This window comes from Melanerpes formicivorus, unplaced genomic scaffold, assembly GCF_026170545.1.
Source record: "Melanerpes formicivorus ecotype bairdi unplaced genomic scaffold, bMelFor1.0.p_v2 SCAF_14, whole genome shotgun sequence".
In the NCBI taxonomy this organism is placed as follows: Eukaryota; Metazoa; Chordata; class Aves; order Piciformes; family Picidae; genus Melanerpes; species Melanerpes formicivorus.
In genome coordinates, this window is record NW_027142366.1 from 14,555,303 (window position 1) to 14,577,941 (window position 22,639).

Here is a 22,639-nt window from a genome sequence, read left to right on the forward strand (position 1 = left end):
GCCCTGGAACAGGCTGCTCAGAGTGGTGGTAGAGGCTCTTTCTCTGGAGACTTTCAAAATCTGTCTGGATGTGTTCCTGTGCAGCCTGTCCTAGGTGTTCCTGCTTTGGCGGTGGGGCTGGACTAGATGATCCTTTGATGTCTCTTCCAACCCCTAACATTCCATCATTCTGTGTAGCTCTGTTGAGTAGTGGTAAATACAATACTTTTTTTTAATCTTGGAATGAATATTTAATTCAGAAGGCTGATACATATTTCATGGAAGCAGTACATTTTGGCTTAGGATAGAAAATGCTTCTTTTGCCAAAACATGATGATATCAAATCATGGTTTTAATTAAGAGATGAAAAAGCCCAGTTTTGACTTCAAATCAGAGAAAATTCAACTGCATATGAAGAAAACCCTGTTTGATGTAAATCTTGGAATGACATCACAAAATCTGCTTTCTAGGTGAAGTTTTGCAGCCTGTCACAGACCATGATATTCCTCAGCAGCTTGTAGAAAGGCTACAAGAAGAGAAGAGGATAGAAGCTCAGAAGAGGAAGGAGAGGCAAGAAGCTCACCTCTATATGCAAGTGCAGGTCAGCTTTTGAAATGGATAAAGTTGCAAGAGCCTTGTCATTAAAATTCAGAATGTTAAGCCACCCAAGACAAACCTGGATTTTAATGTCTTTTAAATTTGTGTTTGGAAGTAGTGTTTGAAGTGAAATTATGGTTTTAGTGCTTGTAAGTGTATTTACATATGCAGTGAACCCTAGTGAAGCATTGTAAGTCTATTTACATATGCAGTGAACCCTCATGAAGCAAACAGTACTGTATGTTACAGGGATTTCTGTGTTCTGTAGAGTTCTGTGCTTGTGAGTACAACTGGTGAGTTCAGGTGAAAGGAAGGGGACCAAGTTATTGGAAATGGCTGCCATGCCACTGCACTTTTATCTCCTTCAGGAATTATTTTCTAAAATTAGAATGTATCTAGCCATAGGCTGCAAGCCTGGACCACTGCCAAACTGAGCTCATCAAGTGGAAGCAGAAGGAGAGAGTGCTTATATTTGCAATTATCTTTTTGGAAAAGCCAGATGGACTGGATTGTTATGAATTGCCTTAAGGAACCCTGTTTATGGCTTTTTCCAGAGCCCATCTGGCACAAGAAAATAGAACCCATTTGCCTCTGAGTTTCCTTGCATTTCCTTTCTGGTGTTCCTAAGTAGAGACAGCAGTGAACTTCAGCTTGTTCTACACTGCATTTACTCTAGAGCTGCTTTCAGTGGAGAGAGCGGCAGAGTTGCACCTTTTGTCTTCATTACCAAAGAGAGCATGAGAGCTGTGGGAGATACATGAAACATTTTAGGCCAACCTCCTTGCATCACACCAGTAAAATAATTCTGTAGCCTTTATTTAAGTGCCAAGATGGCTAGAACACATTTCCAAGATTGAGATCTAAGTGCAACTGGTTTTTAATTGTTCAGGATTTGTAAGTATTAGTGTATCCTAATTGCACTGATTTGACTCTCAATCACACTTTTAACATTTCGTGATAATCTCTGTACTTTCAAATTTTCTTCATGAGAGCATGGATGGTGTTAGCAGTGTGCCACTATTCAGACAGGCAGTCATGTTGCCCAGCAAAGCACCAGGAGAAGGTTGCAGCGTTGTGCCAGCTGAGTTGATGCGATCGGTAATCTTTAACTGTGGTTTTTCAGATAGTAGCAGAGGATCAGTTCTGTGGTCACCAAGGCAATGACATGTATGACGAAGAGAAAGTGAAATACACCATCTTCAAAGTATTAAAAAACTCCACACTCACAGAATTTGTTCAAAATCTCTCTCAAACCATGGTAAGTGTTCTGCAGCTGAGGAGCTGGGCGCATTTGTTTTGCTGTGTTAGAGCTACTTTGTCGTCTTTATCTTCTCCAAGTATTGTCAGCAGCTGTAAGTTAGGCCTTGGAAAAGGGGAGATCTGTTTAGGTTTAATGAAAGTATCATAGCCTTTTGTTTTGTTATCTCCTGACATGATTTGTATTTATTTTAGGGATTTCCCCAGGATCAAATCAGATTATGGCCAATGCAAGCTAGAAGTAATGGAACAAAAAGACCTGCAATGCTAGATAATGAAGCAGATGGCAATAAAACGGTAAATACTCACTGCCAGGGGACATTATTTCTGTACATCACCCATGGTTTGTACCTTTCTTGGCAAACCTGTAAGTTTGGGGCATGAGATTTATCAGGGTTTTAATTTAACCTGGATCTGGTAATACGTCTTACTTGAAGACCTCAGATTTAGTGGACTTAATTCAGATAGGAAGGAGGAGTGTGATGCATGATTTACCTTCCACGGAAAAAAAGCATGATCATGAGTTCTATGTTAGCTTTCCAAAAGCTATGTCTGTTTGAGGCCTCCTTTTTTGAGAAAGCCCTGTATTTAATGAAACATGTTGCTTTAAATGTGAAACATCTGTATACCACTGAAAACACTGATTTGTTAACTTACTGCTTCTCAAGTGAAGTAATTTTCTTGCTGTAGGTACTGTAGAGATAGTTAAATGAAAAAGAAACAAGTCCCTTTAAAATAAAATCTAGACTCATAGAGTGGCTTATGTTGGAAGGGACCTCAGAGGTCATCTACTTCAACTTCCCTGCCCTGGGCAGGGATGCCTCTCAACTAGGCTTGGCTGCTCAAGGCCTCGTCTAGCCTGGCATCCACAACCTCCCAGGGCAAACTATTCCAGACTCTCACCATCCTCATACTGAAGAACTTCCTCCTAAGCTCCAGTTTAAACTTACTCTCCCTCAGCTTCAAGCTTTTCCCCCTTGTCCTATTGCTAGACACCCTTATGAAAAGGCCTTCTCCAGCCTTCATGTAGGATCCCTTCAGGTACTGGAAGGCAGCTCTACGTTCCCTGCCCTGAGCCTAGTCTTCTCCTGGCTGAACAACCCCAGTTCCCTCAGCCTATCCTCATAGCAAAGGTGTTCTAGCCCTTGGATTATCTTTATGGCCCTCCTCTGGCTTCACTCCAGCAGCTCTGTGTCCTCCTTACGATGGAGACACCAGAACGGGGCACATTAAAATATAACTGGTGTTACAGTCTGTCATAGCTTCTCTTCATAAACATCAAATTCCTGCCATTATCACAACTTAAAAAAGAACTCTCCCAGTAATAGAATGTCAGAAAGGTCTCGTATCCAATGTTATATTACTTTCTTCAGGGACTTTTTTTTCTTCTCTGTTTTTTACATAGATGATTGAGCTCAGTGACAATGAAAATCCATGGACAATATTTTTGGAAACAGTAGATCCAGAGATGGCTGCTACTGGAGCAACATTACCCAAGTTTGATAAAGATCGTAAGTGTACATCCTGAAACTTCCTCCAAAGTGCTTGTGTTTGGGGTGTCTCTCAGCAAACATTGGCAGTGCTGATGTTACAGAATACAGAATTAACCAGGGTGGAAAAGACCTTTGAGATCATCAAGTCCAACCTATCACCCCACACCATCTGATCAACTAAATCATGGCACTTAAGTGCCTCATTCGGTCTCTTTCTAAACACTTCCAGTGATAGTGACTCCACCACCTCCCTGGGCAGCACATTCCAATGGCAAATCACTCTTTCTGGGAAGAACTTCTTCCTAACATCCAGCCTAAACCTCCCCTGGTGCAGCCTGAGACTGTGTCCTCTTGTTCTGGTTGCCTGGGTCAAGAGACCACCCCCCACCTGTCTACAACCTCCCTTCAGGGAGTTGTAGATGGTAATAAGGTCTCCCCCGAGCCTTCTCTTCTCCAGGCTAAGCAACCCTAGCTCCCTCAGCCACTCCTCATAGGGCTTGTGCTCCAGACCCCTCCCAGCCTCATTGCCCTTCTCTGGGCATGTTCAAGTGTCTCAATGTGCTTCTTAAATTGAGGGGCCCAGAACTGGACATAGTACTCAAGGTATGGCTTAACCACTACTGAATACAGGGGCAGAATGACTTCCTTCTTCCTGCTGGTCACACTATTCCTGATCCAGGCCAGAATGCCATTGGCCTTCATGGCCACCTGGGCACACTGCTGGCTCATGTTCAGCCTTCTGTCAATCAGTAGGTGGTACATTGTACCACTGCTGACATTGGATTTTTTTCTCATGCAGTTTTTCCCTTCTTTCATCACTCTCTCTCCAAGTGGAAAATGTTTCACATGTTGTTAGAATCACTCAATAACTTTTTACATAGTGCTGACTTACAAAAAATTCAGCCTTTAAGAACATTCTGAGGGCATTTAGCACATTAATAAACCAAAGGCACATCTTTGTTACTGTTTGGTATCTCTCAGCCTATCCAAATCAGCTTGCTGACATGAAGTTTGTTTGTTGATTTGTAGATGACGTAATGTTGTTTCTGAAGATGTATGACCCGAAGACTCGGAGTTTGAATTATTGTGGACATATCTATACACCTATATCCTGTAAAATACGTGAGTTTACCCTTCCTTTACACTGTGATGAAGGCAACAGATGCCATTGCCTCCTCCTTTCCCCCCCCTTCTTTTACAATTAGTTTAATCACTGAAAGCAAAGGTAGCCACAGCAAGAAATTCTGATCTCTCCCAACACCTGACAGTTTTACTGCCACAGCACAGAGCAGAAAACTTTCTGCAAGGCTGAGGGACTTGCCTTAATGACACCCTTGGCTGCCAGTTGAATTTTTGTTACAGGTTTGCTGCCTTCCCCAGGTGTTCCTGAATGTAAACAGTTGTTTTCAGGCTTGCTGTAAGGCTTTGTGATTTGATATTGCTCTCCAGTTCAGTTTTATCCTTGGATTTCAAGCTCTCTTTTGCAACTCTTCACTCTGGTAGCCTGAGAGCAGCTGCTCAGACAGAACTGGTTGTGAGCCTTGTTTTTCATGTGGGTTCATTTGAAGAATTCAGCAACTGTCCCCTGAGTAAAAATAGTTTGACTTGTCATCTTGAGTGTCTCATTTTGTTGACTTCTACATGCTTGCTAATTTTGTAGTTTAGCTGTTTTTCTTGGGGTTTATTGTTGGGGATTTTTTCCAAGTGCTGAATTTTCTTCTCCTGGGAAAGAGCAATATTATTTCATCTCTTTGATCTTCGATGGCCTTGCACATTTTACTCTTGCTCAGATGAAGTAGAAGGCAACCATAAAGCCTGTCTCTGGGATGAATGTCAGTAAGGGAAGCTCTAACCTGGAAGGCTTTCTTTCTTAGGCATTTTCAGACAGTTACCCAGGGTAGAAAAGCAGGTTCTCTCCTTTTTGCAGGAGGTCTCACTAGCAGCTGAAGTGCCATTTCAAATCCTTTCTCTTTTCTAATAGGTGACTTGCTTCCAGTTATGTGTGACAGAGCAGGATTTCCACGAGAAACTAACCTTATCCTCTATGAGGTTTGGACTGATAAGCTTTTTGTGGCTTTTGTTTGTCTTTTACACGCTATAACTAGAGAAAAAGATGCTTTGTTTGCTACAGAAAAAGGTTACTCCTTATGTTGGTAATTTACAAATCCTAAGCACTCTGTAACCTGTAGCTTTGAAGTCTACAGTGCAGCAGGAGACTATAAGAGCAGCAGGTAGTTAACTTCAAAACAGTTTTAAAATTAAACAACTTGAAACATGAGGCTTTATAAACAACAAAATCTCTGTGAAGTCATGCATGAGCAGCTTGGCTGTGCTAAGTCTGACTTGCTGTGTTAGAGGAGCTAATGCTGCTGTTACTGGCCATTGTGTTTTCAGTGCTCAGTTTGGCAGAGTTGAGAAAATGTTGCATCTTCTTCCTTCCCTGCATGAGAAGTCACCAAACAAAATCCTTGCTCTGCTAAAATGTTTCTGCCCAAATACAGAAATAGTAAATCTTTATAACTGCTGTATTTATTGAGTGCTGAAGATGCAGATCCTGCCAAGACAAAGTTCTTGCTGTAGTATGAACAAGGAATCGGGGTTTTCATTGCCATCTTTGTTAGCAGTCATGCTGAGCTCTCTGGTTGTTGCAGGGAAGTCAGGCACTCCTGACAGAAGTGAATTGTTGCACATAAGTTCTGCACTGTTAAAATGAGTGAGCACAATTGGTGTGCTCCAGGTTTCCCAGGATCTCTGAATTTTGGAAAGTTTTCAGTTTTAACAAGACAATGCTGAATGAGAGAAAATACTTCTGGAAGTTAAAGTATCTTGAATGAGAGTCCAAAGGCAAACAGGAGCAGCCAGCTTTAGCAATAGCGGTTAGGTATATCTGGACCCTAACTGAGGTTACACCTAATTTGCATGTGTCAGTCTACCCATGTGTTTCAGTTAACTGATGATTTCTTCATTATTATGACCTTATTTTTTGTCTTTTGCTTGTCCTGTGATCAACAGTTACTGTTCTTTATTGCAGGAAGTTAAACCCAATTTAACAGAAAGGATTCAAGACTATGATGTATCCCTTGATAAAGCTCTTGACGAACTCATGGACGGCGACATCATCGTGTTTCAGAAGTATGTATTGTAAGGGCTCAGCTTAATGCAATGACATGACCTGGTTCACTTCCTTTCACCTTAGCATTTTTAACAAGAACAAAGTATGGTTTTTCCAACACTAGACATGCTTGGCACTTTTCATTTGTTTATTCAAAGGGCAAATTAAGAGAAATATTGTTAGTATTTTAATTATCACATGCCACATGATGTAAGGAAAAGAAGAGTTCATCTTAGTTTACAAAACTAACCTAAACCAGATTTTAATATTCAGCAATGCATCTGAGTTCTGCAGCTTTTTCTTGGGAGCTGCTGTAACTTAGACACTGAAGAGCCCACCAGCATTGCAGATCTCAGGCTCGGTACCATTACCACTGTACAGGGCTCTTGGCTTGGAGATCCTTTCAGCCTACAACTAAACTAAGCTGCTTTCCTTTTTTCTCCTTTTATTCATGCTCACAGTAAGTTCTTTACTGGTCTTAGGTAATGATGAGATGCTCCCAATTTGCCTGAGCATGTGTGACTCAGGTGTATTGGTGCTTCAGCTGGAGTTTTCTCCAAGGCAAAAGGAGAGCTCCTGCATCTTGTATCCGTTAAAGGCATCTTTCATAAGCTTGTCAGGGCTATGAATCAGCATTTCTATGCTCTCACTCCAGATAGTCACACCCAACTGTGTTGCTCTGTTTCTCTCCATGGGCTGACAGTGGGTGGAAGCCAGCTAGTCTATCTTCAGCACTCTTACCCCAGATTATGTGAGATGAATGTATTTCTCATGTCATGCCTTGGAACTCGCATTCCCTGTTGACCCAGTTGGTGTTATGCACCTTTGGCTGGCTGCTGACTCCTGGGTAAGTGCACAGCTTGTACCCTGGTGCTGTTTCTCTGCTGAGAAGTTAGGGGTACCAGTCAGTAGTGACCCAAACCAGCACCTGTGCCTGCTGCTTTGCTTCTGTGGTTCAAGGAGTGCTATTGTACATCTGGCCTTTGTGCAAAACAATTCATACAGGAGTGCGTGGAAAGCTGTGGCAGCATTGGTACAGACACACAGCAACGTGCCAGGGTGGGAGGGAGGGGAAGGCTCCTGCCAGAATGCTGCTGTGGAGTTACTGGGCTCAGCATTGCCAGGTTGCCAAGTGAGGGAGCACAGCCAGGGGCTGCCTTGGCCCTTGCACTGCACAGGGGTGTGGGTCACCCCAACTGTTGAGTTCTACTGCCTACAAGTGGTGGCTCTTTAAAAAAGGCTTCTAGGCCTGATTTCTTGATCTCTCCACTGTTGTAACTTACTATAGACCATGTACTTAAAAGTCCCAACTGCTTGTGTGTATAACAGCATGGTATGTAATGGTGTTATCATTTGTTTGCTCTTGTAGGGATGACCCAGAAAATGACAACAGTGAGCTACCAACAGCTAAAGAGTACTTCCGAGACCTCTATCATCGTGTGGATGTCATTTTCTGTGATAAAACCATCCCAAATGACCCAGGCTTTGTTGTTACTTTATCCAATAGGATGAATTACTTTCAGGCACGTGTCCAACTTTTTCTTTGCTTTTGCTTCCATATTCTGAAAGTAACTTTTGCACAAGTTCACGAGTGTGTTATACACGCTTCTAGAACAGAGTGTATTTTGTTCTTGTTGGCTTTTAGCACTGTGGTAATGGAAAATGTAAGGAAGCAACTGATGCTTGTGAGAAGAAAAGAAAACTTCATAGTTTTATTAATAATGAATTATTTAACAATAGGATTCATTCTTGATAGGCCATATCACTTCAATGAAATCATAGCATGTTAGGAGCTCAAAGGGACTTCAAAACATTATCCGGTCCAACTCCCCTGCCAGAGCAGGTTCACCTAGAGTAGGTCACACAGAAACGTGTCTGTGAATGTTTGGATTGTCTCCAGAGAAGGAGACTCCACAACCTCTCTGGGCAGCCTGCTCCAGGGCTGTGTCACCCTCACAGTGAAAAGGTTTTTCCCTATGTTTATGTGGAACCTCCTCTATTCCAGCTTGCACCCACTGCCCCTTGTCCTATCACTAGACATCACTGAGCAGAGCCTGCCTCCATTCTCCAGCACTTTCCCTTCAAATCTTTATAAACATGAATGAGGTCACCCCTCAGGTTCCTCTTCTCCAAGCTAAAGAGACCCAGCTCCCTCAGCCTTTCCTCAGAAGGAAGAATGTTCCACTGCCATCAGCACCCTTGTGACTCTGCACTGGACTCTTTAAAGCAGTTCCTTGAGGCCTGTCTGTGAGGGAGCCCAGAACTGCACACAATATTCTAGAACCTATCTCAGCCTACTAACCACAGCCCTTCTTATACACCCCAGGATGCCGTTGGCCTTCTTGGTCACAAGGGCATGTTGCTGGCTCATGGTCATCTGTTTGACCACCAGGACTCCCAAGTCCTTTTCCCCAGAGCTGCTCTTCAGCAGGTCAGCCCCCAACCTATACTGGTCTATGGGGGTCTTCTTTCCCAGATGTAAGGCTCTACACTTGCCCTTGTATTTCATTCAGTGTCTTCCTGCCCAGCTCTCCAGCCTGTCTAGGTCCTGCTGAATGGCAACACAGCCTTCAGGTGTGTCAGCCACTCTTCCCAGTTTTGTCATCAGCAAACTTTCTGACAGTGCAGCCCAAAAGAAGAATGGAGCTCTTGTGGGTTTTGTGGCCTTTTGGTGACAGAGATTTGTTAATAAAACAGCTTCCTCACTTGTGGGGTTTTTTCTTAGTACATCTTAATATCTAAACAGCTGATAGAGAATAAAGATAGGAGTTTCTTTAGCCTTGGGGAAGGAGACACAGTGGGCCTTTCAGAATTTCAGTGGCATGATGTTCTTGATGTGTAATGAGTGATTGCACCGCTCAGATAGTACTCCAACATCATCCGGAACTTACAGACCATTTCTTTGCAGGTTGCAAAGACAGTTGCGCAGAGGCTTAACACGGACCCAATGCTATTACAGTTTTTCAAATCTCAAGGGTAAGATGAATTTCTTTAGTGTGTTATCTCAACTACTCTTTAAACTCTTCAGCCCAAATACAGATAGGTAGTACTTACTTTGTAGCTTTTCCCAGCTCATTCACTAGCTCTTTACCGGTAAGATGTTAGCCTTCTGGAATGCGCAGTAAGTTGCATGGACAGTTTTAAGTATTGCAGTGGCTGGCTCTAGAGCCTCAAAGACTCACACATTTTAGAGGAGTTTTAGTAAGTGGCATTGAGAAAAGATGTCTTTGTAAAGGCTCATTGTTTACATTTCTAAAATCATTAAGTAGTTCAGAGCCTTACTGCATGGGACACATTTTTAAGCTTATGCAAGTGCTGTTTCAGTGAATGCAGGTTTCCAGAATGGAGGAGTGCAGAAACAAGTCAACTTAAAAGTAGATTTTTGGCTGATTTTACAGCTTTAAATGCAGGAGTTACTTCACTGGTGGGGTTTTGGTTTGGTTTCTTTTTCCCCTTTCCTCCCCTAAAAGTGTGTCTGAAGATGACAATGGCCTAACAAGTTCGGAACTACTGCAGGGGATGCTCCTGGCTGAAGTGGTGTTCTCGGGCACAGTTGTATAAAACTGGATTTGAATCTCTGTAAAACTGGAGCAGAAACTAGCATAATGACAATTGGTGTGTGTGCTGTAGGAATAAAGCACACAGAGAAATTCCAGCATCTTTTTGTATTCATGTAAATACAGCTTGCTATACCCATAGGTATCTCCCTTCAGCAGCAGTGATACTTGTAATTTGAGTAGCTCTTTATAGTGCTGGAATTTGGTGTGTCGTGGATCCACAAATTCACCTTTCACAGTCTGAGGCATGTGCTTCTGTACTGGTAGTTTCAGAGAAATGTAGGTCTGCCACACTGCAGCATTCAAGGTGAGCACAGAAACATCCAAGAGAGTTACAGGCACAGTGAATGGTTCCCATGTGCTTGCTGTGGCTGTTCCCATGTGCTTTTAATCACTACACTAGGCTGTGCTAGCAACCTGGAAGCCAAGAATGAAAATGTACTCAGTACTTTGATTTACTGAGCACTGATAGATTTGAAAGATACTTATGTTCTTCTTTTTCCTTTGTAGTTATAGGGATGGCCCTGGTAACCCTCTTAGACATAATTATGAAGGTACTTTAAGAGATCTTCTGCAGTTCTTCAAACCTAGGCAACCTAAAAAACTTTACTATCAACAGGTAAGACTCTTTTGGTTTCATTTGTGTGAACTGAAAAACAAATCAATCTGCCCTAAACCAAGTGTGCCTAAAGTGTTTTTTCTTTTCTTCCTTAAGCTCAAAATGAAAATAACTGATTTTGAAAACAGAAGAAGTTTTAAATGCATATGGCTAAATAGCCAGTTTAGGGAAGAGGTGAGTGAGGCTGGCTCTTGCACCCTTGCTTTCATTTCTGTGACAGAGCTTCTGTGGCTGCTTTGATGCTTCTCACACGATTAGCCCTGAATAACACCGAACTAGACCAAAGTTGTACCTTAGGTAAAATTACCCAAGCAAACAACAACGAAAATCCCCACCCCAGCTTTCCTCCCAAACCATTAGATTTTGAAGTCGTTACATATCACTTCTTGAAAGTTTTGGATGTAAACTAGGTGTTCACTTTAGTAATGGTTATCTTTTTAAAGGTGAATTTGTAATGAATGAGCTAATCCAGCGTAGTCTGTGCTTGAATATGGTTGCAATTTCAGCCTGTCTAATGGTTGCTCTGTTTCCAACCCCCCAGGAAATAACAGTATATCCAGATAAGCATGGGTGCGTGCGGGACCTGTTAGAAGAATGTAAAAAAGTTGTAGAGCTCTCTGAAAAAGGTTCAGGGAAATTAAGGTAAAGCTGGAAGATTTTGATGTCTTTTGTGGGATCATGTGGATTTTAGGCAGAAAAGTAACTGTAAAGTTTAAACCACGGTGGAAACCATTGTTCGTATTGCATAAAGTCACCTCCTTGAGATGCCTTATTGCATTTGCTACCTCACAATTTAATAACTGTTTCCATTTCAAGCTTTCCATGCTGTTCACTTCTCAGGAGTTTACAGTGAGGTCATTTAAAGAGAGTTTAAAAAATTAATCTAAATTAAAAGCTGGTGTCTTACAATTGCACAGAATGTCTTGGGTTTGGGTTTGGTTTTATTTTTGTGGCTGTGAGCCAGAAGTATCACAGTATCACCAAGGTTGGGAGAGACCTCAAAGATCATTGAGTCCAACCTGTTTAAGCTCTTGGAACTTTATAGCTTAATTTTTACTGAAAACTGAAAGTTTTACAAATCATAGAGTTATAGAATGGCTCAGGTGGGAAGGGACCTCAGGTATCATCTCCTCCAACCTCTCTGCCATGGCCAGGGATGCCTCTCAACTAGACTCGGCTGCCCAAGGCTGCATCCAACCTGTCCTTGAACAGCCCCAGGGAGGAGGCATCCACAACCTTCCTGGGCAGCCTATTCCAAAGTCCCACCACCCTTGTACTGAAGAACTTCTTCCTGAGTTCCAGTCTAACTACACTAGTAGCATCTCTTTACATCCTGGTTAATGCTTCCAAGGCCTGAAAAACAAATAGTACATCAATAATTTATTTATTTTTTGTTAATGCTTTTCCTGTTTGTTTGTTTCTTTTTTTTTTTTAGGCTGCTAGAAATTGTAAGTTACAAAATAATTGGTGTCCATCAGGAAGATGAGCTGTTAGAGTGTTTGTCACCTGCAACAAGTCGAACGTTTCGAATAGAGGTAAGTAACCTCTGTAAACCTTGGCTTTGAGAGAAGGAACTCTCTCAGATGCTGATTGCCTTCTTCTGGACTCTGATTTTCAAATTCCCTGGTAGAATCAATAAGGTTGGAAAAGACCTCAAAGATCATCAAGTCCAACCTGTCACCCAAGACCTCATGACTACTAAACCACGGCTTCAAGTGCCATGTCCAATCCCTTTTTGAACACCCCCAGGGACGGTGACTCCACCACCTCCCTGGGCAGCACATTCCAATGGCTAACAACTCTCTTTGTGAACCTGCAGCAAGCTGGATTTTTCCCTTATGGCTGCTTCCCTATAATGCCTTCAGGTTTTAATTTTTATGTACTTTGATCATAACAATACATGAAGACCTGGCAAGAGTTTGACCATAGGGCATTTGCTGCCTTAGCAGTCTTTCTAGGGTTGTTTTGAGGACTCATCATACAATGTTTATGCTTAGAACTTGCTTTCATACATAAGTATTCTAGGAGGTTTTGTTTCCTGTTCTATTAAGTTTGAGCTTCTTGAGACAAATGTTGATACTTATATGGTTTTTCTACACAATTCATCTTTCAAATCTGTTACCTTGTCTCAAAGATCAGAAATATAAAAAAGATACTAATTTAAACCCTGATGAGGAGATGACAAGATCTGTGGTGGTGCTGTTGGCTACTACTACAGGTGATTGAAGTTTTCAGGTCAAAAATGCTATTCAGGGGGGCTAGGAGAGTATTTACTAGGGAGGGGAAGCTAAAATGCTCTAGTGCCAGAGATGAGTGACTCTTGTGAAAAGACTGTCAAAAAGCATGGTTCTTCTAGTTGTTTTTAAATAGTTTTGGTTCACATCAGTTATGCTTTTAGTTACTTAGCATGTGAGGTTTTGGAGGAGTTTTATCTGATTGCAGTCATAATTTTGTCTGGATCTAGGAAATTCCTCTGGACCAGGTAGATATAGATAAAGAAAATGAGATGCTAATCACGGTGGCACATTTCCACAAAGAGGTTTTTGGGACATTTGGAATTCCATTCTTGCTGAGGATACACCAGGTACAGTATGCCTCTTTCTTTCTCCCCATGGGATTAGATTGATCATGTTATCTTAAAGTACTATCAAAGAAATTGATTAGTTGTATGAGAGATTCTACCCTCCTTTTTATGGTTGGGTCATTTCCTATCTCGGTTATCTCTTGCTGCATGCACAGCTTGTTTAGTGTTTCAGTGACCCTGTGCAATAGCTAGAAACCAGACATACAGCATCAGCCAAGGGCTTGAAATGCTATCAAAGCAGCACTACACCTTCCCCAACCCTCTGCAGAATCTTCCCCCAACAAAGCTAGAGTCCTCTTTCCTGTATTTTCCCCTTTACTCCTGTAATTGTGATGCAGGCTCACTGGCAAAAGTGGCTGGGCCGTGGTTGTTTGGCTTCATGCAGGCACACACACATGAAAAATCAGTTTGCTTACTTCAACATTTGTAACATGACTTTGCATTCCCTAGCACCTCTACTTTGATCTGCTTTCTCTTCTATGGCTGGAAGTTAATACAAGAGTGAAAGCTAAGTTTGAAAGCTTAGTTTGAAATCTTAAGTTTTAGGTGGTGTTACTGCAGCTGAATAATGGAAGCATAGAATGGTTTAGGTTGGAAGGGGCCTTAGAGATCATCTACTCCGACGCCCCTGCCATGGGCAGGGACACCTCTCAACTAGACTTGGTTGCCCAAGATCTCATCCAATGTGGCCTTAAACACCTCCACAACCACTCTAGGCAACCTTTCCAGAGTCCCACTGCCCTTGTGCTGAGGAACTTCTTCCTAAGCTCCAGTCTAAACCTACTCTCCCTCAGCTTCAAATTATTCCCTTGCTGGACACCCTTATGAAAAGTCTCCCTCCAACCTTTTTGTGGGCTCCCTTCAGGTATTGGAAGGCAGCTCTAAGGTCCTCCCCAGAGTCTTGTCTTTTCTCTTAGCCTGTCTTCATAGCAGAAGTGTTCCAGCCCTTGGATCATCCTTGTGGCTCTCCTCTGGACTCACTCCAGCAGTCACACTGATTAGTTTAATATCTGAAAACATTTTTGGAAGCAGTTGGCTTTTGAACATCTTCTGGTTCATGAATGCTAGGTTGTATGAAAAAGCTTTTAGAAAAGTTTTGGAATGAGCCCTGTCTGCATCTCTACATTCCATAGAATTTCACTATATGTATTTCCATAGTTTTGATCACTGTACAGTAGAATCCACATGTTGATTTCTGGTGGAAACCATTTGCACTGCATTTCCCTCGCTCTGACAGTTGACTTATATTGATCTTTAAATTGATGGTATCCATGCCACTGTTTTGGGGCAGTTTACGTGCCCAGCATGCAAAAAGTTCCTAAGTGAGGTGCAGAGGCTTTAAAAAGCTCTATGCTTACAAAGCCTAAGTGAAATATTCCCAAATGCCTATTTTTCTGCTAGTTTTCTAGCTTTACCCTGACCTGCACATATCAGTAGTAGTGCTTGTTTGATTTGGGGGATAGTTTGCATAGTGATGAATCCTAACACTTGAAGTAGCTAAATGTCTGGCAGGTTGTGTGATAATGTTCTGTATTGCAGCAGATGATGTTGGCACATGTCTAGGTTGGCAATAGCTGAGAGGTTAAGGCGATGCATTCCAGTGAAGCTGGAAGCAGGGAATATTGACAGCATCTCCTTTTCTCCTAGATTTGTTTAACATGAAAAATCTTGTTCTAATTATTAGGGTGAACACTTCAGAGAGGTTATGAAGCGGATTCAGACAATGCTGGACATACAAGAAAAAGAATTTGAAAAGGTAATGGCAAGTCGGGAGAGTTTTGATTGCTGATTGTAGACTCTGAAGGAGTTTGCTTGAAGAAGTTGCAGCACTGCAAATTTGGGTGAAGTGTAGGTTTTCATCAAGAGAACAGTTGTTTGAATGCTTTTCTTGAGAATAATTAAGTGGGATATGGAGGAGTAGTATTTCTCTCTTGCATCACTAGAGATGCTCAGCAAAACATTAACCCAGGAAAGTTGAGGTGGTGCAGGACCTCCAGAGGCCACCCATTTCAGGTTCCTGCTCAGGACAGCACTGGCTTGAAGCTGTCAGCTTGTTCAGGATTTTACCTAGTTGCAATTTTAAAATTCCCAAAGCTGGGAGTTCTGCCTCATTCTGGACCCTGCATTTTAGGGCAGTACCAGTATCACTGTGAAGGCTTTTTTTCCCCCTCAGCTATAATCAGAACTTTTCATTTTGCAGCTGGTGGTGGTTGCCTCTTGTCCTTTTGCTGCACAGCTCTTGGAGAAGAGTCTGCTTCTGTCTGACACCCTCAGTGGGTGCAAGACTGGATGCCCCTGTTAGCTGTTTCTTCTCTAGCCTAAGTAAAGCCATTTCTGTTATCTTCCTGTATGCCCTGGGTCCAGCCTCCTAACTGTCTCACTGAACTGCTGCTGGAATTCTGTAGTTCATTCCAGTTCCCTTTCTTCAGAGGGATTCAGCCTCAAGGCAGCACTCCATGATTTCCCGAACAGTCATTTGATTCCATTGTCCAAGCTGTTGAAGATTTTATATGGAATTGGCCTTAATCAACCCCTGAAGGATACCACTTAGGTGATAAAGTTAGACCTGAAGGCTCTGTTTGAATGAGTGTCCTTATCAGTTGTGGGGTTTTTCTTCCTTTGTTTCTCAGTTTAAGTTTGCGATTGTAATGATGGGCCGACACCAGTATCTCAATGAAGATGAGTATGAAGTGAACTTGAAAGATTTTGAGCCCCAACCTGGTGAGTGGTTAGACAACTTGACTGTTCTTTTGATCTGCTGAGGTTGCTCTGCCAGTTGTTTTAATGTGATTATCCTCAATTCAAAATGCAAGCTTTGTTTGGGCATGAAGTGCTTAGAAGGCAAGTATTTGTATCCACTTGTGTGCACACTTACCAGTGAGAAGTGTCTATGTCAGTTTGGGAAGATGTATTTTACAGGCATGCAAAGAGTAAATAATCCCTCTCTTTGGGAGTTAATTTTGCATTTGAGTGGCCAAATGGGTCAGGTATCAGTGGAAGCCACTTTATGAGAGTCACATCAGCTGCACCCTGTCTGGTATTGTCCATCTGCTCCTGTGTAGTTCGATTCTCACATTGCTGTTGCAGTATGTGCTGGTGTTATTCCTAAAAGAAAAATGCTAAGATGTATTCTCCTGAGATTCTGAAGTGTGCTGCAGAGAGGTACTTGCATTCTCATATTCACTGAAGATACTTCTTGTTCATTCCTGGTGTCTTCAATGAAGCTGCAGAATCTAACAGCAGCATTAGATTTGTGAATAGGATAAAAACCAAAACTAAGCAGGATCCTAAGAGGTGATTCACCCAGCCACAAATGCAGCTCTGCTCTGAATTTGTCTGTGGATGATGTACAATCCTGTTGACTTGGCTGATATTTAAAGCTCTGTTTTCTGAGGAATTTGCACATAGAAGAAACCAGGTTAATCCTTTAGATGTCCCACCACAGTCATCTTTTGAGAGCTCCAGCTGGGAATGGCACCTTTGAATCTTCAGTAAGGGCCCTGTTGAAAGCCCTGCATTCATCAGGGGCACTTTCCCATAGCTTTTCTGAGTGTTCCTGGTTTTGATCTGCTCTATCTGGTAGAAATGAGATTAAGGAGAACTTGCTCCCTGCAATTCTGTTTTTTTGACAATTATGAGCCCTGATTTTTGTTGGCAGGTTGTGCTAGGGCTAAACTTTTCTCTTGATTCCCCGCCCTGTTTTCAGGCTGTGTTCTGGGTTTATGCAGCAGCTGTGCAGAAATCCTGTAACTGTCCATTCATTTGGAAACCCACAGAGAGTTAGACCTATACTCTTGAGTACTTTGCAGGAAGATAGCAAAAAGTCCTCCTCCTTGAGATGTGGTACACAGCCACAGCTCATGGCTGGGAATATGAGGGGACTTGCCAAAACTTGGAATGCCTGCATCTGCATGCACAAGGCATCCATGAGCCAAGGTGTGTGACACTTGAGGGACCTCCCTTCTGCACTAGTCCTTAGGGGTCTCTGGATGACAAACTCAGAGGTAGATGAAAACACTCTTGTGTACTCAGAGCAGGCAGAGTCCTGATTTTGTTCTGAAGTCCCGTTTCTGGATGCGGGAGAGGGAAGGTAATAGTCTGAAAGGAACTGTTGGACTTTCTGAGCAAAGCAGAGCCAAAACAATGCATGAAAGTAAGCAGAAACACTCAGAAGTCCAGACCATGGCAGAAACTGAAAAAGGGAGAACTTGAGCTGTTTGTAGGAGTTGTAGGGAGTGTGAGATTAGGGAAGCTTGATTTGAAAGTTCATGGGAAGTTGTCCTTCTTTCCACTGCAGAATTCTCCTATGGGGTGAGATAATATGATGCTCTAAAGCCTTCTTATCTAAGTAGTATTTCAAGGTGTGGAGCTCTCACGTTTCTACAGATACCCATTTTAGCACACACTGGTCAGACTGACCCAAAGCTTTGGTGTTCTCTAATTTGATTGACAGAGCTGTCAGCAGTGTCACTCTGCTGTGACAAAGATCTTGTGCTGGTCCTAATGGTGCAGGACTTCATTTCTTTCTTTGAAAGACATTCAAGCGATCTCAGCAAGACTGGCAGTTCTTTCTGACATTTGACAGTGGCCATGATCTCAAACAAAAAGACAAATAATTTTGACTGAAGAAATTATATCCAGAAATGCAGATGCAGGCAGCTGAAAAGGTCAAGTGTTTTATGCTTTAATGGTTGCAGTTGATGGCTTTGAGAGCAGGAGTGTGCTTTTCTTGCTGGGGGGCTGTTTAGTTTCTGCTTTTATCAGTTCACTTCAAAGAACATTTGATGCTCTGTGTTGAGGACATCTTAAAAGAGAATTTCTCCCATCTACAAGTAGTATGTGGACAGTGGTTTTGATGTGGATCAAACCATATTGGGTTGAGCAGGTGGAAAAGAAAAATCTCTGTGTTTTCTTTACAATCTGTACGTGACTAATTTCTTTTCCCTCAGAAAATGAAGAGGTCAGTTACACGCTACTTCGTCAACTGATTATTTGTGTTTCCTGATAACCTAACAAATTTTCCCACTTAAACCAGGTGATAATACAGCAGAGAACACTTCTAACATGACAAATGCTCCAGGTTGTCATAGTTAGATGATGGATGCCTTTCTGTTTCTAACAGGCTCAGCACTTTGGTGAGAGCTGATCCTTCCACGTGCCTGTGGCCATAAAGTATAACAGTGCTGCTTTTCATAGAATCATAGAGTGGTCTGGGTTGGAAGGGACCTCCAAAGGTCATCTAGTCCAACTGCACTGCTGTAAACTCCTGTAAGTGACTGAAGTGGAGAAAAACCAGCTACCTGACCCAGAAACAGCTGTAAAATGTGTTACTGGAGAGAAAGCAGCAGTCAGGAAAGCTGCCCTGTGGACTATGGAATTGCTCTGCAGTCCTCTTCCGTACCCTGTGTGTGTTGGTAGCAGACTGTGACCAGGCCACAGAGGAGCAGTTTGTGTAAAGGAAACTTCCCCGTTTAGTCTCAAAACTTGATTCTTTGTTTTTTTTTCTCTTTTTCTTTTCTAGGCAATATGTCTCATCCAAGGCCATGGCTAGGGCTTGACCATTTCAATAAAGCCCCAAAGAGAAGTCGCTACACTTACCTTGAAAAAGCTATTAAAATCCATAACTGACTCACATAACCAGAGTGTCAAGGCGAGGGACGAGAGCAGAGTGTGTGTGTGTGTGCACCTTTTTAACAACCGTAGAACTTTGGTACACGTGCACTATATCTGAAGTCTTCAGCAAGAGGATTTGCTGCTGATGTTAATTTTATTTTGTTGAGGCTGTTGAGTTTGGCTTCTCTGTATCTATTGACTGCCCTTTTTGAGCAAAATGAAGGTGTTTTTATAAAAAAAAAAGAAAAAAAAAGCTTGGATGCCAATGAGAGTTATTTTATGGTAAGCGTAATGCAAGGCAATGGTCAGCATAACGAGGGAAGAGTTTCGTAGGACAGTTGACATTGGCAGAATATTTGTCTGTAGTACGTTTAGAGGTGGCATAAGCTGGCTGGCTGCCCGCCCTCCCTCCTCCCCCCCTTCCTCCTCCTCCAGGCGTGGCGTTTCGCCGTCACCGCAGCTAGTAAGTCTTATGTTTATAGACTCACGTCAGGATTTATTTCCTTCAGTTATACTTTAAACAAACAAACAAACAAAAAAAAGATGAATTTTTTTTTTTTTCTTTCCTGGTGCATTTGTAAATGCAAAAAAAAAAAACAAACAAAAAAAAGGAGAAAAAAAAAAGTAAGAAAAACAACAACAACAACAAAAAAGAGAACTCACATCATCAATAAATAGCAATCTCTACTTCATCTGTGTACATTGTTGGCACTTATTTGGGATATTTTTTTTTGGTCTCCTCCAGCTGCATAGAAATCCTCTTTTAGGTTTGGTTTGGGGTTGTTTTTTTTTTGATGATCTTAGTTTGCCTTTTCATTTAGTCACCACTCTGCATCCCTCCCCCCCCCCCCCCCGCCCCGTGTTTGCCAAGTGGATGCCCCGACTCCTAAAAACAAAACAAGAAGGAGAAGAAGAAGAAGAAGAAAAGTGATTTGGGTCTTTTTTTGGGTTGGTTTTTTTTTTTGTTTCTTTTTGTGGCTTCTCAACCCCCTTTGTGATTTCGGGATGCCATCCTCCTGCAAACCCAGCGACGCTCCACAGTTGGCAAGAGGCGAGAGGAAAACCAGAGACAAGCTTGATCAAGATCATTTAGTGCCCATGGGAAGAGATTGGGGGAGGGGGGGGGGGTGGGGAGGGGGAGGGGGGAAAGAGAAAAACCACAAGAACTAGGCCTTTTAGCACCGAGGGCATGCTCACTAGTGTTTAGTAAGCTGTTGACTTTGTATAAAACAAAAACAAAACAACAACAAAAAAAAGGAAAGACAGAAGAGAAGCGAACCCCGTTGTATATTTAACGACTGAACATGTACAATTTAACACTTTGGAGGTTAATTTCTTTTTTTTTGGTGGGTGAGTCTGCAAAGTGAATTTCACTGATGTTGATATTCATTGTGTGTAGTTTTTGGTTTGTTTGTTTTTGGTTGTTTTTTTTTTCCCCCTCCCCTTTGGGGTCCCCAGAGGGCTTCTCCTCCTTTCCTTTCGGAGCTACCGCCAGCCGCGTGTCTAGTTTTGAGTGCAGTAAAGATAGAATCAAGCCGTTCACGACTTTTCAGTTGACATTCTCCTCCAGTATTTGATTTGGTTTCTGTAGCCGCAGTGTACAACAACTCTTCCTGTATATTGCCTTTTTTTGCTGGAAAAATGTTGTATGTTGAATAAAATTTTCTATAAAACTTGTTAATTTTTTTTTATCTTTGGGGGGGGTGGGAGGTGAGTTGATGATGTGGAAGATGATTGTTTTGGTGGTGGTGGTGGTTGTGGGGTTTTTTTCTTCCCCCTCCTCCTCTTCTTCCTCCTTGGAAACAGAGCTTGGGGAAATGTTTTTGTTGATGAGGTTTTGCTGGAGCTGTGGGGTGGGTTTTTTCTTCTAAGTGTTGACCATTGTATAGCTCTGGTTGTTTTGGGGGGGGGGGAAATAATGTGAGGTTTTCTGTTTAATTGTTTGGGGGGTTGGAAGCTTTTTCTTTGGGGGGCTTGGTGGTGGTTGTGGTTTGGCGGGGTTTTGTTTATGGTTGTGGTTTGGCGGGGTTTTGTTTATGGTTGTGGTTTGGGGCATTTGGTAGTGTTGGTTTGGGGGTGCTTTTGGTAGTAGTGTTGGTTTGGGGGTGCTTTTGGTAGTAGTGTTGGTTTGGGGGTGCTTTTGGTGTTGGTTGTGGTTTTGGGTGCTTTTGGTGTTGGTTGTGGTTTGGGGGGTTTTGATGGTGGGGATTTTGTTCTTGGTGGTGGTTATGGGGTACTTGTGGTGGTTTGGGGGTGCTTGTGTTGACAGTTGTGGCTGGGGAGTTGGTTGTGGTTTGAGGGCTTGTTGGTTGTGGTTTGGGGTTTGTTTTGCTGATGGTTGGGGTTTGTTTTGGTGGTGATGTTGGTTGGGGGGGTTTCGTTGTCAGTAGTGGTTCGGGGAGTGTTTGTTGTTGGTTGTGTTGATGGTTGGGGGTGGGTTGGGGGATGTTTTGCTGTTGGTTTGGTTGGGGGACGCTTTTGTTGCTGGTGTCGGTTGGGGGTGGGCTTTTGGAGGTTTTTTTTTGTCAGTGCTTTGGATTATTTTCTTCTTCTTCCTTTCCTTTTTACCTCCTCACTAGTCACACTTGAGCTTAACTAAGGTTTTCCAGGTAGGAGCCATGTACAAATAAGACAAAAGGGTGGGGAGGGAATTGATTTTACTAGCTTGTTTGTAAAGGTTGTAATAGACTCTTTGGTGGTAGAGTTGCCTCTGCCTGCCTGCACACAATGTTGTGGTCCAGATTCTCAGGTTCAATATCATAAATGGTGTAAAGTGAAATCTGGAGTCTCTAAAGGCAAGCTCTCCTCCTAGAGTAATAGATGCCCACTGCCCTGTGTTCTGTGTTCAGAACCAAACCAGAAAGTGCTTAGAAGCTTCCCCTTCTCTGACCTAACAATAAACATTTAGCAGGGGTTGTGTACATGTGGTGACCTTTATACCTTCTCCTGAGATGGATTCTGGTGATTCCTGACAACTCCAGCAAGTACTTTTAAATGCTGAGATCTGTTTAATTCTTTTAGCTTTAAAAATCAATTAATCACTCAAGTTTTAGCTATGTTTGGGCTTCTTTTTAATATGTCTCTTGTAGAGTGCTTTTAACTGTCTCTTATTTCCAGCCAAGGGAAGCTACTCCTTTAAGTTCTTTTTTGGGGCACCTGAGTGTATAGGTTACAGGTGGAGGGAAGTGCTTAAATGGCAATGCCTTAAGTGGATCAAGTTTTCCTTTGATTTGTATTTGCATTGAACTGGTGAGAATTCCAGCACCATGGAAGTGGTGTTTTTACTGGTACTTGGGTTGTCTCTACAGGCTTTCAGCAAGGGTCAGGATTTGTGGTCAAGATGTTTCTGTAAAATCAGAGTCTGTGGCTAGCAGTAGTGTACCCTAATTCTATTCTGTCAATTTAATGTTACAGTAGAGTGATATCAAACTGAGCTTCTTACCTGAATGTCACCAAGTTTTCACATGAATTCATGGGATGTTGGCAGCCTTTAGGGAACATCTGAAGAAATCACGGTACTACCTGCTGCAGGAGAAAAGATCCAAGAACAAAGGAAGTGTTGGGTGCCCTGTGATTTTTAGCTGCCTCATTTTCTTGTGCTGTCCCCACACTAGTTTTGAAGAGAGGATGCATTAAGGCATTCCAAATGCAGCTTTCAGGAACTTGAGGCTGTTAGGAAATTAATAGGGGTTTTTTTGGGAGAACAAGTAACTTGTACTCAGATGTGGGAAGACACACCTGTGAAGGGAAGAGGGAGATAGGAGGTTTTCTCAGGTGCAGTGATGGTCTGGTTCATTTTTCAAAAGATAGAGGAATGCAGTCTTCAGA

The 22,639-nt window shown here is 42.4% G+C and overlaps 1 protein-coding gene across 2 annotated transcripts in view; it reads left to right on the plus strand.

Moving 5' to 3' along the window:
- USP7 (ubiquitin specific peptidase 7) overlaps nt 1–19,503 on the plus strand; it is a 77,456-nt gene extending 57,953 nt beyond the window's left edge. Inside the window, exons 15-31 of one of the 2 annotated variants that reach the window (XM_068147151.1) lie at nt 450–580; nt 1,700–1,834; nt 2,029–2,130; nt 3,239–3,344; nt 4,356–4,448; nt 5,308–5,375; nt 6,358–6,458; nt 7,808–7,961; nt 9,347–9,414; nt 10,506–10,614; nt 10,711–10,788; nt 11,156–11,256; nt 12,050–12,149; nt 13,079–13,198; nt 14,883–14,954; nt 15,829–15,919; nt 18,321–18,713. In XM_068147151.1, the coding sequence (XP_068003252.1) occupies nt 450–580; nt 1,700–1,834; nt 2,029–2,130; nt 3,239–3,344; nt 4,356–4,448; nt 5,308–5,375; nt 6,358–6,458; nt 7,808–7,961; nt 9,347–9,414; nt 10,506–10,614; nt 10,711–10,788; nt 11,156–11,256; nt 12,050–12,149; nt 13,079–13,198; nt 14,883–14,954; nt 15,829–15,919; nt 18,321–18,337 (1,646 nt within the window). In that variant the 3' untranslated portion in view covers nt 18,338–18,713. The other variant, XM_068147150.1, reaches the window with a different exon arrangement.
- The last annotated feature ends 3,136 nt before the right edge of the window (nt 19,504–22,639 follow it).